Raw genomic sequence first — 19,260 nt, forward strand, 5'->3', positions numbered from 1 at the left:
TGAAAAACTCTGCACCTGCTACCCAAGAGTCAGCCTCAGGCCCCAAGCCTGCGGTATCTGCCCCGAGTCTCGACATGGTCCTTATGCCGGCATTTACCCTCCTGCCCACAGGGCTCAAGCAAGACTGGTTGAATACTTATTCGAGCTACTGAAAGATGATGACGATGAAAAATCTTCAGATTTCCTACGAATGACTGTCCTTCCGATGATTATTCCTGCCATCAATCCCCTCTATCAGAGCACTGCGGGATTGCGTACTCACGCCACCTCCTCTTCCAGGCTTTCCAAAGTCTTGGTACCTTTCCTATGTCTTCCCTCGAGCATCCCCCTCTCGTGGCCACTGGTTCAGCTTCAACAGACTCTCTTGTGTTTGAATACTTCCCCCTGGTCGTACCGAGTGCACTGAAGGATCTTATGAGACATGGCCTGGGACAACCCAATATAGTTTAGCGCTGCGTAGTTGACTTGAGTCAGTTGCGATTGCCGAGGGTTCTCCTCGTTACGTATGCGTATATTTTATCCCTCAATATGAGAGGATATCAGAAGCCAGGGTACAAGCGCAGCTTTTCAGCCAGCACATTGTTGATGAGGTTCACATATTTGGCCTCTCTACCTTGATCACCTGCACCTAGCTGTTACTCGAAGGATTTCTGTTCCTTCGAGGCATTATTGCAAATTGTTTTTCATTTCTCAATCGTTCCTCCCTCTTCGTGATCTATAAACAAGATGGACAATGAAGGTGCTTAGATTTCGTCACCATTTCTGTGAACGCACCCTGTCTTTTCCACGATATTTCCCGAGACCTTTACTCCTCCATCATTGTACATTTTGGCAATCTCGAAGTATGGCCACGGTTAAAGACTCGATTCCTCACATTATTCGTACCGCCGACGATCCTCGTCAAAATGGCATTTGGTCTTCACGACTCAGCAGAATCGAGCAGATCAATTCAAGGATCCGTCTATTGAGACTCTCGCTCCCAAAAGAAGGGGTACGTCCTGGATGAATGCGGGATCCCGTCTGAAACCTTTCCCACTGTCAAGCCAATATGTATTGCATGGACTATGTGTCACTGAGGTTCTGCGCGCTTGAATATATTGTCTTCCCATCAATGATGCCCAAGTCACGAAATGCCGTCCCAATGATTCCGACCCTTCCAACCCGTCATGCTACATGTCCCATGCTCACTTATTGACTCGAACCTAGTAGCCATCGTTACGACACCTCCCGGGACAGTATATTGATCTCTACATCCCCAACATTGATGTCGTGGGTGGCTTCACCATCACCTCGGCACCTCAAGACTCGAATCAATCACAGGAAGACCCGCATATAGAGCTGGCCATTCAATCATCGCCTGACAATCCACCGGCGGCGTACCTATGGCGACCGATATCTCAAATACTTGGTTCCACCGTTTCGTTCAAGGTCGGAGGCACATTCGTTTACCCACCCTTGACCTTGAGTCGTCAAAAATGTGAGAAGATTGACAGGGTGGTGTTCATTGCGGGTGGAGTTGGAATCAATCCAATCATGAGCATGATCTCTGCAATAGACGAGGTGGGCGTCAGACAAGCAGTCGGCTCTATGCCAAAGAGAATGAGGGTATTGTATTCGGCACGACGAGATCTCACTCCACAAGGTGAAAAGGAAGACATCCTCTTTGAGCACCGGCTCGAAGAAATGGCTCGAAAATGGAACAAGCATCCCCAGGTGGACTACCAATATCGTTTATTTCAAACAGGGCTCTCAGGAGGACCAACAACTAGTTCTAAGCGTTCAGCTTCTCCTTTTGACAATTCAAACCCAGACAATATGACCACTCACAACAGGCGAATCACTCATGATGATCTGTTTGATGCAATAGGGCCCGAGGGCTCTCGAAGAAATACTGTGGTTTACGTTTGTGGATTACCCACCATGACGGACGAGTTTGTGTACCTCTTCGAAGGCTGCCCTGGTCTCGACGAAAAGCGGGTACTGTGTGAGAAATGGTGGTGAATGAGACCGACATCAGAAAAATATATCTACTCTAGTACTTCAAGAGGAAGCGAAATTTGAGGGGCTGTTCTACCTAGACATCGGGAGGGCCCATACTTAGAAACAAATGCATTCATCAAGTCAGAGATATAGACAGGAGCTATCTTACAAGTCTGTATTCGTCCCAGGTAATCTCTGTGCTCGACCCTTTCAACCCATCCCTATACGTGGTGTATCCTCCACAACCATTTTTAAGACAGCTGTCCCGCAAATCGCGTGAACTGTTTACTAACCAATAAACGCCTCTCGCAATGCACGTACACTTACTGTCACACACGTATCCCAGGGCAAAGATCAAACCATATCGACGGCTTCGAGTCAAGCGTCCATCTACATGCCCGTAATCACACTTCCACCATCCACGATGATCTGTTCATCAATCCTACTCTTCGTATCACCCCATTCCATTCTTTTCCAAGTGGAAATCCTCGCCTCGTTCATGTCAAAGTCAAAGAATCGTATCCGACGATGATAGCCGTAGTAGCCACCATAACCACCGAACCCTGCACCGCCACCATAGCACATCCACAAGGCGGCCTTTTTATCCTTGTTATTGGCTGGTAAGCAGTAATCATTGACGTGGTCGTGACCACACGAGACAACAAGGACATTTTCCTCGATCAATGCGTCTTTGAAGTTGGAGTTGAATGCAGGAGCGGTCGGTGGTTCTGTCCAGTTGCCTACCCAGACTAATTTATCCGGGTTGCGGTATTCGGGGAGTGGAATGTGGATGAAAGCCAAGTCCATGTGAATGTGCGTGTATTCCTTGTGTTTCCTTTTCAGGGACTGTGATGTAGATTTGAACCAGTCAATCTGTGATTGTTTCAGCCAGTCGTAGCCGTGATATTTCTTTTCTTCAGGCGAGTAGGAATGCGTGTCGAGCATATAGAGGGTGAGGGCTGAGTGGGAAGTCGATCCACGTCCGAGAATCTCCACCACGTAGTTTCCCACTCCTTCGACATCTTCAGGTCCCGCGGTGGAGAGACTATAGGGCAGACCGTCCATGATTGCCATGGATTCAGCGCGATTCAGATTTCCTTCATCATCATGGTTTCCGAAAATACCTGCATATGGGATTTTATGCCGGGCGAACAAGGCAGAATATTTATAGATGGCAGATTGTGCGTCTGGCGCTGTGTCGCCATTCACTTGGTCACCGCTAAGGACGATGAAATCGGGTTTCTCGTCTTCAAGAAGTCGTTCGACAAATTCGAGGGTGCGAATATCAGCTTCGCACGGTTGCCCTTCGGGCAGAGCATGGCGACATGTGCCAATTCCGGTCGCTAAATGTAAATCGGCAGCTTGCATAATCTTAAACTTGCCATCTTTCCGGATGCGAGGCACTGGTTTCTCGACCTTGATGGCGGCACCTTTGCGGATTGTCAAGTGCGGTTGAGGGTCATTGCCATCCGACGAGTCGATAAGGAGTGGGATACTTTGTACAGCCCAGTTAGAGCGGGGGTCTGCGGCATCGGCACCGAAGAGTACATCGATACCAGTGATGACTTCTTTGGGATCCGAGATATGTCGTTTGGATGATTTTTTGATCCAGATCCCACTAGGTCTGGACTCCCACCTAATATCCTTTGATGTTGCGTCCGCAGTAGACGGTTGAATGCGCCCGACCTTGACATCGAAAACAAGCTCTTCGTGAAGCGCGAGGTCTTCTTCACGTTTGCGCTCAACGTGGAGGTAGGCTTTGGAGATGAAACCTTTGCCCAAGTAGAGATCTTTATTGATGCGGTGCCAATATTCGCCTTCGAGGGTGCATCGACTGAACGGGTTGAGAGATGAACAGGTCACAACAGTCAAGTCTGTGACAACGAAGCCTGGGTGATGAGCTGGAAGGTGGTTATGAATGGCATTCGGAAGGACTCGATATCGGTTGTCGAGGAAAATCACTAGGATCAGGGCAACAGTCCCAATAATCCCTAGCTGAATCCCAGTTCGTACCTGTGAAAATTCGTCAGTCAACGGCGATTCTGTGAGGATGGGCGGCTTGTTGGCTCACTATCCGTCTCGTCATTGTGGCATATGGTAAAGAAGGGCGGCCGAATTGGCCTGTGGTCGACTTGCAACACCTCTCTCAGCAAGCGAGATTCATGAAGGTTTCATTCGGCCCTCGAGTCTTTCAGCCAGCTGTAGTTTCTGAGACACCTGGACTTGCTGGTCGGTTCAGTGGGCGTTAGTTAGGCAATCAGGACTGTCGTTGGTGGTATTTGGGTGCCTTGTCGTCGCAGTCCAGGGCCACAGAGCAGACGATCGTCGCTGAATTTCTCAAAGTAGACTAGTCGAACCTGGGGTTCGGAGAACCTTCCTCGAATAATGCCTGCTCCCAAAAAACTTCCGATGGACCAACCTGCACGACGATGGCGTGCATGATCGCCCCAGAATGATTCGAGTTTTGTTCTGTTGATAGAGCGTCTTTAGTTTGAGGTGCCTGTTGGGTCTGTTGTGGCATGTTGGGCTCCGTTAAGTCGATCTCACGGTCATTGGGCGCGTTGAAACGTCCAGTGCACGGCGGTCGTTATGGTTCTCGACACTTTGCCACGAGAGATCTAACCCGATATTGTGGTAAGTCCTCTGTCTTATAGCGCTCTCGGATATAGGTTGTTGACTATTTTAGAGGGTGACAGAGTTGTGATTGACGACACAAGACTCTCCCCGAAACTCCAGAAAGATGCATCATTCGACGTCAAACATGGTCGAATAGAACATAACGACATTATCGGAAAGCCGATATCCGGACCCTTCTATCTGAGATCCAAAGGACGATTGACCAAACTCGAACACCCGACCCTAGAACAGTATGTTTCTATGAGCAAGAGATTAGTCACTCCAATCTATGGAACCTATTCCAATTCAATCATCTCGCTTCTCGACATCCATCCAATCCAAATCCAGCAAGACGCCACCAGTTCTGATGAAAATACCGAGCCCGACGATTCTCCTAAAGAGCGCCTTGAAGTCCTCGAAGCCGGTACAGGTCATGGCGCGCTAACTCTCCACCTCGCCCGAGCTATCGCAGCCGCGAATCCACCTCCCTTAGCCCTCGAAATTCCACGCTCCGTCAAACCCTCTAGCAACCAGGCACATACTTCTGCCGGTAGCAGCGAAAGCGAAGTATTCAATGAAGCCATCCAAGAAAAACACAGTTTGACACTTAAATGGAATGCATGGAAAGCAACTCGAAGAGCAATCATCCATACCGTTGAAAATGTACAAGCCAATCGCTTTCATGCAGAGAAGGTTACTCGGGAATTCCGTCAGGGGTTGTACTGGCCTCATATTGATTGGTATCACGACGATCTTTCTACTTGGGTTTCGAAGGCAATGGTAGAGCGGGACAACGAGGCTTTTCTATCATACGTCTGTCTTGATATGCCCGACGCCCATGAAAAGTTGAGAGATGTTCACCCTGCAATGAAGGAAGGGGCAAAAGTGCTTATCTTTGTGCCCAGTGTGACACAGCTTGTGGACTGCGTCAAGATGATTCACCGGGAGAAGTTGCCGTTCAGTCTAGATCAAGCGATGGAATTGGGACATGGAATAAGCAGTGGACGAAAATGGGATGTTCGGAGTGTGAAACGACGGAAACCCAAGTCTGAAGCTGCGTCTATCCAACCTTCCGCAACGTTGGAGGAGCAGCCCGAAGAAGAAGAAGATGATGATGAGACAGAGGCAGAAAGTGTCGCGACGACCGAGACCTCGTCAGAAACGGCTCATGAGGATGGCAATATTAATGCCGACGAAGACACGACATCGAATTCGACATCATCAAGACTACCACTCGAAACATCTTCGCAGCTGCCACCATCTGAAGAAGATCCGGTGGTTATTTGCCGACCGCAGATCGGTGAGCGAACCCTGGGCGGGGTGTTTGTTGCTGTCTTCCGCAAGAGATCGCCAGAGATGGCGGAGCTAGAACTTGGGTGGAGACGAGATCAGACGGGCATAAGGCGGAGATTCTTCCGATAGGGCTGGACGATCAATGGTCAGATAGATCTGTATAACACTTGTAAAGCACATATAGAACGCAGATAAAATCAATACATCCGCAATCGCGAGCAGAATAGTCTTAAATCTTCCAAATATTGCATTGGATCGTTTTGTGTACACCAGTCCCCGCCATTCATATCTAACATTTGCGATATCTAGAATCAATGTCCACCCAAATGTCCGTTCAGACCTGATCCAATCACGCATGAAACTGAGCTTGCCCAGAGACTACTAACATAGTGTAACACAGAAGAACTCCGTGATGGTAGATGCAAATGAGCAAGAACCTGCCCAGTCGCTGGTTTCCAGGTTGACTTTGTCGACCAAATCATTCCATCAATTTTCACTGAAGATATAGTTTGATGGAGAAATGCGTTTGAAACCAAGACGCAGGCTGAGGCATCCTATCTCTTTTCTGGACTTTGCACGCTAAGCAGCAGTGTCTGTCCTGCAACTCTTTACTTGCTCGAGACGGGGAGCGCGCCCTTGGCCTTGTCGAGGATGGCCTCTGCAGCCGGCATGGTTCGGCTCTTGAGATCGTTGGCGACTGGAGCAGCGTTTGCCTTTAATTTCTCGGCAACTGCCTTCAATCGCTTCTCGCGCACGGTGCGCAGGTAGGCGAAGAACATGAGGAAGAGGATCTCCACGCGTTCTTTTGTCATCATCAGCAAACCCTGCACCATTAGACCTTTCATGAGTTGGGGCCCAATGCCCTTGAAAAGAGCGAGGGGCCCTTCATGCTCCACGATATATCTCATAACCTCGGAGAAGCTCTTGAAAGGCTTGCCCTCTCGGGCTGGAGGGGGTCTTGATTGAAGGCCAACCTTGGCAACAATCAATGGTTGGGTTGTAAGGGTGGCTAGGGATTTGGAGAGAGCTCCAAGGACTGGGATTTTGTTAGAAGAGGGTGATTAGAATGGAGAAATTGGACGAAACTTACAGAAAGCTTCGTAGGGATGTAGCCGGTCACGGCCGGGGTATATGATGTCCTTTAAACGTTGATATGCGCCATAGGTAATGGCGGGGTTGACACATAGAACAAGCGAGGCCTTCAACCCTCTCCATAAGCCTGATACGCCATCTTCACTGTGGACGACTTCCTTTCCGGTATCGATGAAGCCCTTTTTGTGTCCTTTGGGTTGTGTCTGTTGGCGTGCTGTGATGACGGCAATGGGGATGGTGAAAATTTGAGCAACAGCGCCTGCAAGAGCACCCAATGATAATTCGATGGCTGTTCCTGGGTGGGCACCGGGAACCTTCTGATACTTGTTGTAGTACTTGCGTATTAACGAGTACCAGTAGAAGTATGCAAAGTTGGTCGAAGCCACACCCAAGAGTGAGCCGTGGAAGCCAGAATACAACCCACTGATGCCCTCGTGTTCAATAATCTTTTTGAGAGCATCGAGAGTAGAATGGTAGTGGTGGTTTTCGGCTGAGTGAACTGCTTCTTGATCCCTCTTCTTGATCTGAACTTGTAATCTCGTCTTGACACTATGGGAATAGATTAGCATTTGCTCAAGCTCGGCATCTTTATTTAGGATCCGACCTACATATCGAGAGGATACACCATGGCATTGGCCAGAACAGCACCAGTTGCACCTGCGACGGCGCTCTCCCAAGGGGCCAACTCGCTTGAACTCATGGCTGTCTGTGTATATCGAGGAGCTTATCTATTCTTGGCTGGGAGGAATTGTCGGAGGGGATTTGGAGCTACTCCTTTGTGACGTAAAACGGAGACGACGGCCGAGCAGTCGAGTCTTGGTGGGGGGAGTGAGAGGATGTTTGGTGAGGACGAGCTGGTCGGTGGGAGGCGGTCAGAGGAAGATGAGGTTGTAGATGCAGTTGCAGGAAGGAGGAAAGAAAGCAACGCAGGACTAGGTCACAGACAGAAGTTGAAATTCAGAAGATCACGGAAACGAGGAATAGTCCAGATCCTCATCTTCCCGAATCGGTGCGAAGAGAGAAAGGATGGATAACGGCTGTTGTGAGTGGCTCGGAGGTTCGCTCTTGCCATGGGCTGGGGAGTAGTTTCTCCAGGCTCATCCCGCAACCGAGGCACAAGGACAAGTTACGGAGTTGTCTTGGGGCAGGAATGGCAGTACTTAGTGGGCGGCAGTGGGCCCCTCGGGCACTTCCAGCCACCCAGAATCCCACGGCATTATTGGTTCCTTAGGGTTCAACGATGGTCGCACCTGCCAAACCGCCACTGGCCCAAACTGCCACTGCGGCCTTCCGACCCGTCTCTTTTCCGGTTCGTCTCCGACTTTCGTCCTTAAGGTCTTGGCATTGGCATTTCGACTTGTCGTCATGCTTCAGCCGAGTGTTGAAACTTAGAGCGCAAATTACACTTCACGCTTCTGTGCTCCGTTGACTGATATTCACCACACGAGTGACATACAAGTGAAGACACACGCATCTCACACGCATCTCTGCCTCGTCACATGTCTCGCCATCTTCATCTGCAACTGGCTTGCAATGGATATCACTCTCGAAGAACAAGCCCGCTTGACCGAGAGAACCATTGCAGCCAAATCCTCAGCTCATGCTGCTCTGGAAGCCACTATTCGTAGTGCTGAACTCTACCTCCAAGCCTTACGGCTGGCTGATAAGCCCGCCGATCGAAGAAGAATCGATGCCAAGTGTAAACATTTACTGGCCCAGGCTGAGAGGCTCAAGGACTCCCGTGGAGACTCCCCTCCCGTATTTGCTCGAAAACAAGATTTGAAACCTCCTTCATCGAAAAGAAAGTTGACGACGAGGGAGAATATCATTCTCCTAGAAGGCTCCAAGGTGAACGGACTGTTATTCAAGCCATGGACCAAACCACCATCAGCCGAGGAGTTCATTCTCCAAGATGGCGAAGAGCCGTATGCCGACCCTGTCCGTCTCTCCCTGTCGTCTACGCAATTGGACTCTTTTGCCGGTTGGAAGCGTCCTCATGAAGCGCTCGCTACGCTCAGCAAGTCTAATGATGGCGAGTCCCAACCAGCAGGGCCAGTGATGCATATTCCTGTCGGCATAGATTTGGTCCAAGACATGACATCAGACTGTTCTGTTGTTGCAAGTCTTTGTGCTGGTACTGCTAGATTTGAGCGTGGCCATTCCAAGGTAAGAAGGCTAGTATCCTGTAAACTTCGCGATTGACCGTGAAACTAGATGCTTCGCACCATTATATATCCCTATGATCATCAAAACGACGAAGTTGCCCTCTCACCTAACGGCCGCTATATATTGAGACTCTATTTCAATGGTTGTTGGAGACGAGTTGAAATTGATGACTTTCTCCCTGCATCCAAGACATCTCGGGTTCTCCACGTTATCGATCGCCGGCATCCTAGCCTACTCTGGCCTGCCTTGGTAGAGAAAGCCTACTTGAAGGTCCGCGGAGGCTATGACTTTCCAGGAAGTAATTCAGGTACAGATCTGGCGGTTCTAACTGGATGGATTCCCCAACAAGTCTTTCTGCATGATGAAGATGTGGAGCCAGACCAGCTCTGGGATGAAATCTTCACTCATTTCGAACAAGGAAATCTCCTCCTCACAATAGGGACGGGCAAGCTGCCACGTCGCGAGCAACGACAACTTGGATTAGCCGCAGAACACGATTACGCCGTGCTAAGACTATCTGAATCTAATGGTTCCAAGGAGATCTTGATCAAGAACCCTTGGGCCGACGGCGATGTTTGGCGTGGTGCTAGCCGTCGAAGACCTAATCATGATGATCAAATATCTTCACCACCAGAGGTTGTCGATGAGGCCATGATGCCCGGCACATTTTGGATGGACTTCGGGAGCGTGTTTCAATACTTTGAAAACATGTACATCAACTGGAACTCGGGTCTATTTTCTCACCGCGAAGACGCCCATTTTTCTCTCAAGGCTGAAGAGTCTGGAATGAATGGCAACATCTTTGTCGACAATCCTCAATATGTCATCGAAGCATCTGATAGTGGAGATATCTGGATCCTCCTGAATCGCCATTTCCGGACTGGGGATTATACTCAAGCCTCGATGGGCAAGAATGGGTATATCAGTCTATACCTCTACGAGCAAGATGGCAACAAGGTCATCTCTAGCGAAGGTGCCAAGCGGAGGGGCCCGTTAGTCGACTCTCCTAATACCCTACTCCGGATAACAGGGCGTGCAAATACGAAGTACACGGCTGTGGTGGTCACGCAAGACCTCCCTCCTGGCAAATTGAACTTTACGTTGTCCGCATTCGCCAACATGTCGGTGTCAGTGCGTGAAGCACAACTCCGATACCCCCAGAAGCAGAGCATCACATCTGGATGGACAAGATCCAACGCTGGAGGCAATTCAGATTCGCCAAATTATCTCACCAACCCACAGTTCCGGCTCACCTTGTCACATCGACAAAAGACCGCTCTAGTTTTGCGCGTGCCCGATCAAGAGCAACAAAGACCCTCTCATACATCGTCCATCCACGTCAAAATCCTGATCGTCTTCAGCACGGGCACTAGAATCACTCGGCTCAGGCCACGAGACGTACAGGCCCATTCTGGAGACTATCGACGTGGCAATGCCATCATCGAAACGGAATTGAAACCCGGAAACTACACCATCATCTGCTCGACCTTTGATCAGAACCAGTATACTCCATTCGATCTCGACCTATACTCATTCGAGGCCGGACAGCCATTAGCATCCCTTCCCGCCGAAGGTGCAGGACGAGTAAGTATTCGAAGCAGCCCTGGTCTATTTCGTGGCGAAGTCGATCGAATCCTCGCACCATTGACTATTCCACGTCTAAGCCGAGTCACCTTCGTCGCTCGATACGGCGGACAAGCATCTTCACAATCGTCGCTGTTCAAAATGACCCTCGAGCAGGGACAGGGGCCGTACAAGCAGATCTTGGCCAGCAGTGAGTTCGATAATGAAGAATTCAGCAGTGTCGCATCTGGTCTCAGGATTGGGGACATGGATCTTGACCCGTCTATGGGCGGCCCGGGCACAGGAGGATTATGGCTCGTTCTTGAGCGCTTGGCTCAGGGACAAGGTCCTGAAGTGGCCGCGAGGGAGGAAGTGTTAATGGTGGAAATGTTTACTGAGGAGAGACTCGATTTAGGGGCCTGGGGATCAGGTGGTGGTTGAGTACAAGGACAACGTGGATTTAGACAGGATTAGCCAGGAAGATTTCCAGATGCAACATCCCTAGACCTATGATATGATAATGACTGATTGAGAAATGTTGGAATGATAATGATTTAATACAGGCACAGTTTCCACAACTGCTATATTGACATGGTTTTGTTGTTCCCACCAAACCAGACCAATGTCACTTCATCCAGCCTGCTTCATAATAAGGCCTTTCAGACCAGGAACAGAATCTACCAAATCCATACCCCATCCTCTCGCCTTGCCCAATAATCCACTCACAGGACCATCTCCCCCAGCCCCAAATTGATACAGATGATTCAAGAAATCGACCCCTCCGCCCATCAACAAACCTTTCCCGAACCTCTCACTCGAATACCGTTCCAACGACATCAAATCCCCCAAATCCATTCCATGCTCGACCGAGAACGCAATGGTAGTCGCAAGTGCATCAGCATCAGCCAAACCCAGATTAAGTCCCTGGCCGGCAAGAGGATGGATCGTATGGGCTGCATCGCCGATCAATGCCACCCTTGGGTTGATGAGCGACGAAGACTGCCGAAATCGTAGGGGGAAGGATGCTAATGTTCCAGATTGAATGGATTGAACGATTGGTGGTTGACGCGAGAGGGAAGGTGCAGGTGTATGTTGTAGACGCCAGCGAAGTTCGGACTCGTGTGCGGATTCATCGGCGTGTGGTGAAGTGGCGGGGAGGGTAAAGAGGTATTTTAGGTCGACGGCCGAAAGGCGCAGGGCGGCGTTGACCATAGCTAGTTGAGATGCTGGATCAAGGGATTTGAGGTATGATGCGTGGGCTGGTGTGGTCGACCAGACTAGACTGGCGTGGTTGTTTGGGAGTGGAAGGATGGCGATGGGACCTCCCAACGAGGGTATGAAGCGTTGGAACGCCGTTGCTCGATTGGACATGCTCGACTCGTCGGTGAACATGTCGCTCTGGTACTCATCTGCATTCTCCATGGGTTGGACTTTCAAAGTAGCAACAACACCGTGCCGGTCATAGTCCCATCCTTTCGAATTAATCCCCGTGAAAGCGCGGACGGGGCTGTTGAAGCCATCAGCCCCAACGAGAAGACGAGCGGCAATGGAAGTTGGTGGTTTGACTGGCGAATTTGCATTCTTTGCCTCGAGAGATAAAACAGGCCACGCCGATAAATCGGAACCATTAACGTCGTTGTCTCCGTTTTTGATTTGCGAAACGCTAGTATTTGAAAACAGGGACGAATCGCCTCCTAGCTCAGAAATCCGCTTCAGAAGACCTCGCGTCAGATTTAGATTCTCCGTCATGGTAGCGATTGTCTGTGCTGGTGCATTATACTGCCTGGATTCGTGTTTCCAATCAAAATGGATGGCACCGTCGTTAGAAGCGTCCCAGACCTGCATTTCGTCATAAGGTTGAACCCTGGTCTGGTCTACATGACTCCAGGCGCCTGATTTCTCGAGGGATGCCACAGATGTGGGCGTCAAGCTGCTGGCACGATTCGAGTATCGATCATCTGGCATATTCCAGCCGTGTATCTTCGAAAGATCTTGCGTTTCGATGAGAGCCGTTTTCAAATGAGATGTAACAGGTGATGACTCTGCAGCAAGAAGTTAGGGTCTTGAGCGCCGGGAGGCAACCTAGAATTTGTTTGTTCGAGGAAGCGGCTTACTCAGGGCGGCAAGAAGAGCTAGACCGGCAGGTCCACCTCCCACCGTAACTACATCATAGATTTCGGGTTGTTGTTGAAGACGGGTGCTCGATGTAAAGAATCTTCTCCTTTTGACTGGGGCTGAGGCTTGTCGACATTGCTGGCAGACGAAGCGACGACTGCTGGTCGCGAGTCTGGACGGCATGATGGAGCTACAGCTGTAGAATCAATTTTGAAAGAAATTATAGTGGAATTGGCATGGTCCTCGGTGGATAGACTTGGAAGGCAGGATGTTCATGAGGTGGAAAGATTTCCCCAGAGTTGCGATGCTATATTGGCCGAAAAAGGCTTAGCGTTGTATTTTTACACTGTATTTTACAAATTGTTCTTTAGGCTCTCAGCAGATTTTATAGTCGATGTGTTGTCCTCCGAGATGCTGTTCACGCCATCTTCTTGTGACAATCCTTGTCACTCTATGAGGTACACCTTGTGGCCAGAAACAAGGTATCGACCCACAGGCCAAGAGTCTCTGGCGACCGCTGTCCACGGTAAGCTATACCCGGATCGTCCGCCGTTGGACTAGAGGCACTCTATGTCCGTGTGCATCAACCCTAGAATACCTGCCATTCACATACACCAAACATGGCTTTGGCAGTGTGGCTGCTTGGTCATGGAAAGCCTTGTCATCATGAAAGACCTGAGACACTTCGCCGAACACGACCACGTGATCACCAACCTCAACGGTCTTGTCACCGAGATATCGGCAATGAAACCTGAAAGGGACCATCAGCTGACCTTTGTCATCCCAGGATTGTAAAATGGGCGCCAATTTTCCCCATGAAGCGGTCTTCACAGGATCAGTCAGGTGTGCAAAGCTTTCAATTTCCCCATCTTCCGTATGGAAAGGTGATGAGGCGTTGCCACTGGCGAATTTGATGGCCACATCGGTGGATTCAACTTCCTCGCTCAATAGGTGAACATTGAACACGCCCGAGCTCTTGATGGCGTCGTATGTCGATGATATCTGCTTTATGTTGAAGGAGACAACGGGAACTGGAGTCAGGGTGACGCTGTTGAAAGATGATACAGTGGCACCTCTCCAACCCTGCTCTCCGCCTGTGGGATGCGAAGAAATATCGGTGGCAGTGATGACTGCGACAGGATGAGGTACATGGCGCATAACCTGCTTGACCGAGTTCTGTAGGTCCCCTGACTGCGGGTCGCGGGGTTTGAAGTCGTGGTGCTTGACCGAACTCGAAAAGCAGACCTGCTTAGGAGATATGACCAAGGCTGTTGGGCGAGCCACTAGCCTTGGCCTGGCAAATGTGGTGATTGAACAGCTTCCATAGTGAAGGTGTGAGAATGAATTTGTGAGAGTAACAATGACGGATGATTGGTGAGCTGCAGCATCAGATACGCTCAGGCGAGAACTCGAAAGATGCCGTGAATCCACATGGCGAATGCTGTTGAGAGCTGTTCTTCCTTTGAAGAGCGAATTGACCGGCGTCATGTCACGAGTCAAGGGTGTGTATAGTGTTTTGACATGCTGCCATTATGACGATAGAGAACCGAGATATGTCGAGGCTGGATCCAGTTCCCTAGGAGTAGAATCAATATGAAGTACAACAGGAATCAAAGGTGTCGTTGACTTTTTGCTATGACAAAGACTGAAGCTTGAAGTGCGCAGGTGGTTGTTCTGGTTGGCTGCATATATGATTTAATATGACCCCACTTCTAGGGTGGAGTGTTAATCAATATGAGTCAACGGCATCGGTCGTGATCGGTTCAATAATAATGGATATCAAAATCAGACGGCAACAGGTCGGCAGTTCACCCGTCTCGGACATCCACGACTTTCTTTCGTTTGCAGCCCTTGAACCCTTCGTACTTTCTTCTTCGTTGATTTCGAGTCTCAAATGTAAGATCATCACTATCTACAGGAGACTACCAGATACGCTGCATCTTGTGGAGTTCTCTGCTTGCGCCGCTCACGAGATAGATCACTAGCAAGTGGTAGAGGCTCTCATCCATCAAAACCGACCAGCAATATCGACTACCAAATTGACAGCCTTTCAGAGAACCTGGCATCAATCACTCCTCTCATCTTCACGAAGGACACGTGGCCGTGACCGGGGACAATGGCGGACATCGAGGAGGCCGATGTCACTTTTCGCAAATCCAGCGTCACGGTCAAGTGGCTAGCAAAGGAACGCCTCACTTTGCTTCAGCTGGCCGAAAAACATGGCTTGAAGCCCGACTATGGGTGCCGAAGTGGTGCTTGTGGCACTTGTGAAACCAAGCTGTTAAAGGGCGAGACTGATGGGCCTGAGGGTGATATGCCACAAACCATCCTGATCTGCTCTTCTCAGCCTGCAAGCATCGAGGTAGAATTGGACCTCTGACGTGGCCGTCCACGATAGAAAGTCCCACATTTACACTATCATTAAAAATTTCCGCGCAGTCGTGGCAGTCGTCATCTTTGCGTCCATCCATGACAGACTATATCTGAGCTTGTTGGGGAGCGGTGGGTTTCGCCAGTCTCTTTGGTGAAATGAAGATGGGGCCCGCTCAAGGATCCTCGTTCTAGCCATCGATTCAGGTCCATAGCATAAATATATTGTTCTTCAGGCGCCCTCGGATCCCTCCGCCGAGCCTCTTGATCAATACAACGGAGAACCAATTGGCCACTGGGACTGTCGGGCAACTCGATCTGCAAACTCGCTGGGTCCAGAACTATTGATCCTGGGAATTTCGACCTCTCATGCTCGATTTCCAAGACCTTTTCAGCGATTATGACGGCGATTGAAGAATCCCAGATTCCTTCTCTGTGAGGAATGAACCGAAACATCTCTATGGCTCTGTTTCGGATGATTGGGTCATGACAGTACATTGAGATGCTGTAGAGGATTGGGATCCATCCAATATCTGCTATAGCCTGGGAGGCATCTGCAACGATGTCGTCATATTGGTTGATTCGACTTGCCTGAGCTGTCGGACTCGTCGCCATTTTGAATAACATCTCGCAATCGGTGATTAAGGATCGGAAGGCGGTTGTGATAGGGTCCTCCGCTCGCGTCGAATCAGGCGTCTCAGTACCAGAGTTAGAACCACACCGGGACTTCTCTCCAGCGTTGCACCATCCATCTGACAATGAAGACATAGAAGAAAAGTCTTGGTTGCCATTGACAGCATCCAGCGTGGCAGTCCTCAGATGCAGCACGCAGGCCAAGGAGTGATAAATGGGCAATAATTTCCTTGCAAACCTGTCCAATTTTATGGCTGGGGACAGAACGTCTGGCTTTTCACAAGTACCTGGCCCTCTCTGCCACACTTGAAGCCATAACTCCAGATCATTGTTGATAGAGTCAGCACAGGCCGCGGAAGAGTCGCTTGACGGAGAGGAGTCGGTAGTCCCCGGGTAGCTTGCGCCCGCCGCAGATCTGCTGTTCTGGTACATGATTCGGAGGAATATCGCTTCAAGGCTTCGTCTTGCTTCGTTCACGGATTGGAAGACACGGTCTGGAGGGTTTAGCTGCTCTGAAAGGAGGAGAAACAGTTCTGGTCGGCAGACGTCCTGGCCGAACAGCTTCGCTTGAATTGTCATCGTACAGAAGATCCGGATGATCCATTCGTTGACTAGAAATTGCGATGCCATACGCTTTGGTTCTCTGCGCAAATTCATTTCCAACACGGTAAGGCCGTGTCGAAGGTGGGTTAATGCAGCTTGGTAGCAGCCTCTCAAGTACTCTAATTGAACAAAAGCCGCACATGTGATGAGCGCCACGTCTGCGGAGCGCCGACTGTCATCGCCAATTCGATGGCGAAGATCGGTCATGGCACGCGTATACTGTCGAAGCGCAAAAAGATCGGACCCGACATGGCCAGCAGACACAGCACCAGGCTTCAAACCAAGCGCCTGCCTTTTGTGGATCGAGGCGAGGGAGAGAGTGGCGTGTAGCACAGCTGGCTCCGATACGCAGGCCTGAGGCAGAAGAACCGTCCAAAATGCGGTCTCAAAGGCGCCTGGTAGTTTGAAGATGGTCCTGGACATGAACCACTCCATGCCGATCTGCTCGTCTGCGGTGACGACATGGAGGGGAAGTGATCGCAGTGTCCGGGTGTCGAGAAAGATCCGATCTCGTGGTGGACCTTGCGTCTTTCGTTGAACCAGAGGAAGGGCGGATGAGGTTGAGTCATCTAAGGAGGTGCCTCCACCCCATATGCCATAGCCTTCACAGATTCTCCCAGTCGAGACACAACGATGGCACGCAGGTCGTGACTCGTCACATTTTACTTTGCGAAGCCTTAAAGAGTCAGAGTAGAAGCAGGCGTTGAGATGGCAGATTGTACCTACTTACAGGTCCGACAGCCTGTCTTGACTTTACGACCTTTGTGGTCAGCTGGTTGATGTAATGAGTTCTTCATCTCTCTCTCCAACGTAGACTAGGCTACATGATGTAGTCAACAATAAATAAATGATCCTTGGGATTCGAGGTGCGTCGACGGCAAGGACCAAGGACGAAGCTGGCGAATCAGGGGAGATCAGAGCTGTTAGAGGGGATATAGTATCTACTGATGTTTCTCTAGTCCCCAAGATGCCAAGCCGGTTATGAAAGCAATAGAGCAAGATGCTAGACCGCCTTTCTTGTCATACATCTGATAGAAGTGTCAAGGAGGGGATAATGGTTGTCTGAAATGGTTGCCTGAGTGCTTCCTTTCTATCGACGCCGGTTTATGCGACCAACAGCGGATGGATATTGGAGTGCTACATGAATGGAGTGGGAAAATAGAAAGTTTTCCGAACCATTATTAGGCGGGAGAAGTGGGCAGGGGAGGTCAAGGCGTAAGCAGATATTTTGTTGGCCCGAGGCACCTGTCGTGGGACAAGCTGAGGTACCGACTTATTATTGTTAAAGTGCCCAGTCATCTTGGCAGGCTTTTAGGCACGCGCTTAACCTGTGGCGGGCAGGTAGGCCGAGCAGACTTTCTACGTGTGATACTAAAGAGGGAATAGAATCGACTGTACCACATTCCGTGATCATCTCCATCAGACAAATCAGCCAAACAATGTCTCCAGACCCTATCGAGCACTACTACAATCCACAGAAGGTGAGATAGGCAACGTCCTGCTGTTTGACTCATCTTAAACCCGCGTTATCATATCCTCTGCTCGGATATATGACATCGTTATTGACCAAGGATGGACGCGACTGCATATCGGAACCGCAACCAACCCAACCACGGTGAGTGTCTGAATGTGTTCTCAAACATCCTTCTTCGGCTGTCGCGCTTTTGAACTGGGAGACACAGCATTCTCATGGCATCTGGAATTGCATCCGATGAGATTTGTGGGTCTGTATAAAAGCGTACCTGCCACCATTGGTCGGCTCGCGTTTATCGCTCTGTGATTGGTGTACTGCATGGACCAAAATATAGGTGGTTGAATACTTCAGCATCACTTCTGGCGTCCATTTCCCCTTTTGCCTTGTTGTTGGACCCGCTCGAGATGGCTATAAGAACTTGCCAAATACCCCGATGTTGACTTTCAAAATATGATCACTCTACCATTGTCGCATTCACCATGACTTCAACCACTCACCCCGAATTTGATGGAAAGACAGAGGCCCTTGAGGTAGCCGCTGCGTTTCCATCCTTGATCAAAGACCGCACTGTGCTCATCACCGGTGTCAACAAGCTCGGGATTGGCTTCACCACCGCAGAGGCATTTGCGTCCCAAGGCCCTCGTCATCTGATCCTTGCCGGACGCTCAGACGCAAAGCTCCAGGAGGCTCTGGATGCTCTTCGCGACCTGTACCCAACTATTGACTACCGTCTTCTCCACCTTGATCTAAGCGACCTCAAGTCAGTGAAGGAAGCAGCAGCTACCGTTTTGAGTTGGACCGATGTGCCGACAATTGATCTCCTAATCAACAATGCTGGGGTTATGAACATCCAGCAGCGTACTCTGAGCCCTCAGGGAATCGAAATGCACTTGGCAACAAATCACATCGGCCCATTCCTCTTCACCAACCTCATCTTGCCTCGTCTCATCGCAGCTGCAAAAGGATCGCCCCCGGGGACCGTCCGCGTGGTCAATGTCAGCAGTGTTGGCGCATTCATCTCCGGTCTCCGGGTCAGTGACATGAACTTCACTAAGCCCGCCTCCGAGTTACCGGACAAGGAGAAACCTAATCTGGACATGCTGAAAGCTAGCGGTCTACCTGCGGAAGAGAGCACGAGCTACTTCCCCATGGTAGCTTACGGCCATAGTAAAGCTTGCAACGTTTTGTTCGCTGTGGTGCTTAATCAGAAGCTGCACGACAAGTACGGCATTCTCAGCCTTGCGTTGCATCCAGGAGAAATACAAAGCCAGCTCTCCAGAACCACCGATCAAGACTGGCTGACCAAAGTTACCACAGCAAGGGCGGCTCAAGGGTTCGCCTGGAAGACGTTGCCA

At 50.1% G+C, this 19,260-nt stretch overlaps 8 protein-coding genes across 8 annotated transcripts; 3 read left to right on the forward strand and 5 right to left on the reverse strand.

The window, feature by feature from the left end:
• The first annotated feature begins 551 nt into the window (after positions 1-551).
• PV10_03177 (uncharacterized protein) lies at positions 552-2,168 on the forward strand. The gene is made up of 2 exons (XM_016367594.1): positions 552-991; positions 1,210-2,168. Exons 1-2 carry the CDS (start codon positions 734-736, stop codon positions 1,999-2,001), a joined length of 1,050 nt encoding a protein of 349 aa, XP_016227112.1. The 5' UTR covers positions 552-733; the 3' UTR covers positions 2,002-2,168.
• On the reverse strand, positions 2,064-4,274 carry PV10_03178 (uncharacterized protein). The gene is made up of 2 exons (XM_016367595.1): positions 4,052-4,274; positions 2,064-3,993 (listed from the first exon to the last, which is right to left on the reverse strand). Exons 1-2 carry the CDS (start codon positions 4,064-4,066, stop codon positions 2,371-2,373), a joined length of 1,638 nt encoding a protein of 545 aa, XP_016227113.1. The 5' UTR covers positions 4,067-4,274; the 3' UTR covers positions 2,064-2,370.
• A 159-nt stretch (positions 4,275-4,433) lies between these two features.
• On the forward strand, positions 4,434-6,110 carry PV10_03179 (uncharacterized protein). Its single transcript, XM_016367596.1, has 2 exons — positions 4,434-4,614; positions 4,667-6,110. Exons 1-2 carry the CDS (start codon positions 4,500-4,502, stop codon positions 6,016-6,018), a joined length of 1,467 nt encoding a protein of 488 aa, XP_016227114.1. The 5' UTR covers positions 4,434-4,499; the 3' UTR covers positions 6,019-6,110.
• Positions 6,033-8,084, reverse strand: PV10_03180 (uncharacterized protein). The gene is made up of 3 exons (XM_016367597.1): positions 7,590-8,084; positions 6,980-7,530; positions 6,033-6,925 (listed from the first exon to the last, which is right to left on the reverse strand). The coding sequence occupies exons 1-3, from the start codon at positions 7,679-7,681 to the stop codon at positions 6,498-6,500; spliced, it is 1,071 nt and encodes a 356-aa protein (XP_016227115.1). The 5' UTR covers positions 7,682-8,084; the 3' UTR covers positions 6,033-6,497.
• Positions 8,085-8,514: 430 nt separating this feature from the next.
• On the forward strand, positions 8,515-11,251 carry PV10_03181 (uncharacterized protein; the record flags this gene model as incomplete). Its single annotated transcript, XM_016367598.1, has 2 exons — positions 8,515-9,147; positions 9,196-11,251. The coding sequence occupies 2 exons, from the start codon at positions 8,515-8,517 to the stop codon at positions 11,149-11,151; spliced, it is 2,589 nt and encodes an 862-aa protein (XP_016227116.1). The 3' UTR covers positions 11,152-11,251.
• On the reverse strand, positions 11,228-13,082 carry PV10_03182 (ubiquinone biosynthesis monooxygenase COQ6). Its single transcript, XM_016367599.1, has 2 exons — positions 12,825-13,082; positions 11,228-12,752 (listed from the first exon to the last, which is right to left on the reverse strand). The coding sequence occupies exons 1-2, from the start codon at positions 13,006-13,008 to the stop codon at positions 11,341-11,343; spliced, it is 1,596 nt and encodes a 531-aa protein (XP_016227117.1). The 5' UTR covers positions 13,009-13,082; the 3' UTR covers positions 11,228-11,340.
• A 13-nt stretch (positions 13,083-13,095) lies between these two features.
• On the reverse strand, positions 13,096-14,447 carry PV10_03183 (uncharacterized protein). The gene has a single exon (XM_016367600.1). It carries the CDS (start codon positions 14,311-14,313, stop codon positions 13,357-13,359), a length of 957 nt encoding a protein of 318 aa, XP_016227118.1. The 5' UTR covers positions 14,314-14,447; the 3' UTR covers positions 13,096-13,356.
• An 829-nt stretch (positions 14,448-15,276) lies between these two features.
• PV10_03184 (uncharacterized protein) lies at positions 15,277-17,325 on the reverse strand (the record flags this gene model as incomplete). The annotated part of the gene is made up of 2 exons (XM_016367601.1): positions 17,158-17,325; positions 15,277-17,107 (listed from the first exon to the last, which is right to left on the reverse strand). The coding sequence occupies exons 1-2, from the start codon at positions 17,226-17,228 to the stop codon at positions 15,277-15,279; spliced, it is 1,902 nt and encodes a 633-aa protein (XP_016227119.1). The 5' UTR covers positions 17,229-17,325.
• Positions 17,326-19,260: the final 1,935 nt, after the last annotated feature.

This window comes from Exophiala mesophila, assembly GCF_000836275.1.
Source record: "Exophiala mesophila strain CBS 40295 unplaced genomic scaffold supercont1.2, whole genome shotgun sequence".
NCBI lineage: Eukaryota > Fungi > Ascomycota > Eurotiomycetes > Chaetothyriales > Herpotrichiellaceae > Exophiala > Exophiala mesophila.

What these genes read in the sequence shown, in the direction of transcription:
- PV10_03177 (XM_016367594.1), top strand. Translation starts at nt 734, where the DNA reads ATGAAGGTGCTTAGATTTCGTCACCATTTCTGTGAACGCACCCTGTCT. An exon ending in TCTCGCTCCCAAAAGAAGGG is followed by an intron (nt 992 to 1,209) that starts GTACGTCCTGGA and finishes CGAACCTAGTAG; the next exon opens with CCATCGTTACGACACCTCCC.
- PV10_03179 (XM_016367596.1), top strand. Translation starts at nt 4,500, where the DNA reads ATGTTGGGCTCCGTTAAGTCGATCTCACGGTCATTGGGCGCGTTGAAA. An exon ending in AGATCTAACCCGATATTGTG is followed by an intron (nt 4,615 to 4,666) that starts GTAAGTCCTCTG and finishes TGACTATTTTAG; the next exon opens with AGGGTGACAGAGTTGTGATT.
- PV10_03180 (XM_016367597.1), bottom strand. Translation starts at nt 7,681, where the DNA reads ATGAGTTCAAGCGAGTTGGCCCCTTGGGAGAGCGCCGTCGCAGGTGCA. An exon ending in ATGGTGTATCCTCTCGATAT is followed by an intron (nt 7,531 to 7,589) that starts GTAGGTCGGATC and finishes CTATTCCCATAG; the next exon opens with TGTCAAGACGAGATTACAAG. An exon ending in ACATCCCTACGAAGCTTTCT is followed by an intron (nt 6,926 to 6,979) that starts GTAAGTTTCGTC and finishes ACAAAATCCCAG; the next exon opens with TCCTTGGAGCTCTCTCCAAA.
- PV10_03182 (XM_016367599.1), bottom strand. Translation starts at nt 13,008, where the DNA reads ATGCCGTCCAGACTCGCGACCAGCAGTCGTCGCTTCGTCTGCCAGCAA. An exon ending in AGCTCTTCTTGCCGCCCTGA is followed by an intron (nt 12,753 to 12,824) that starts GTAAGCCGCTTC and finishes TTCTTGCTGCAG; the next exon opens with AGTCATCACCTGTTACATCT.
- PV10_03183 (XM_016367600.1), bottom strand. Translation starts at nt 14,313, where the DNA reads ATGACGCCGGTCAATTCGCTCTTCAAAGGAAGAACAGCTCTCAACAGC.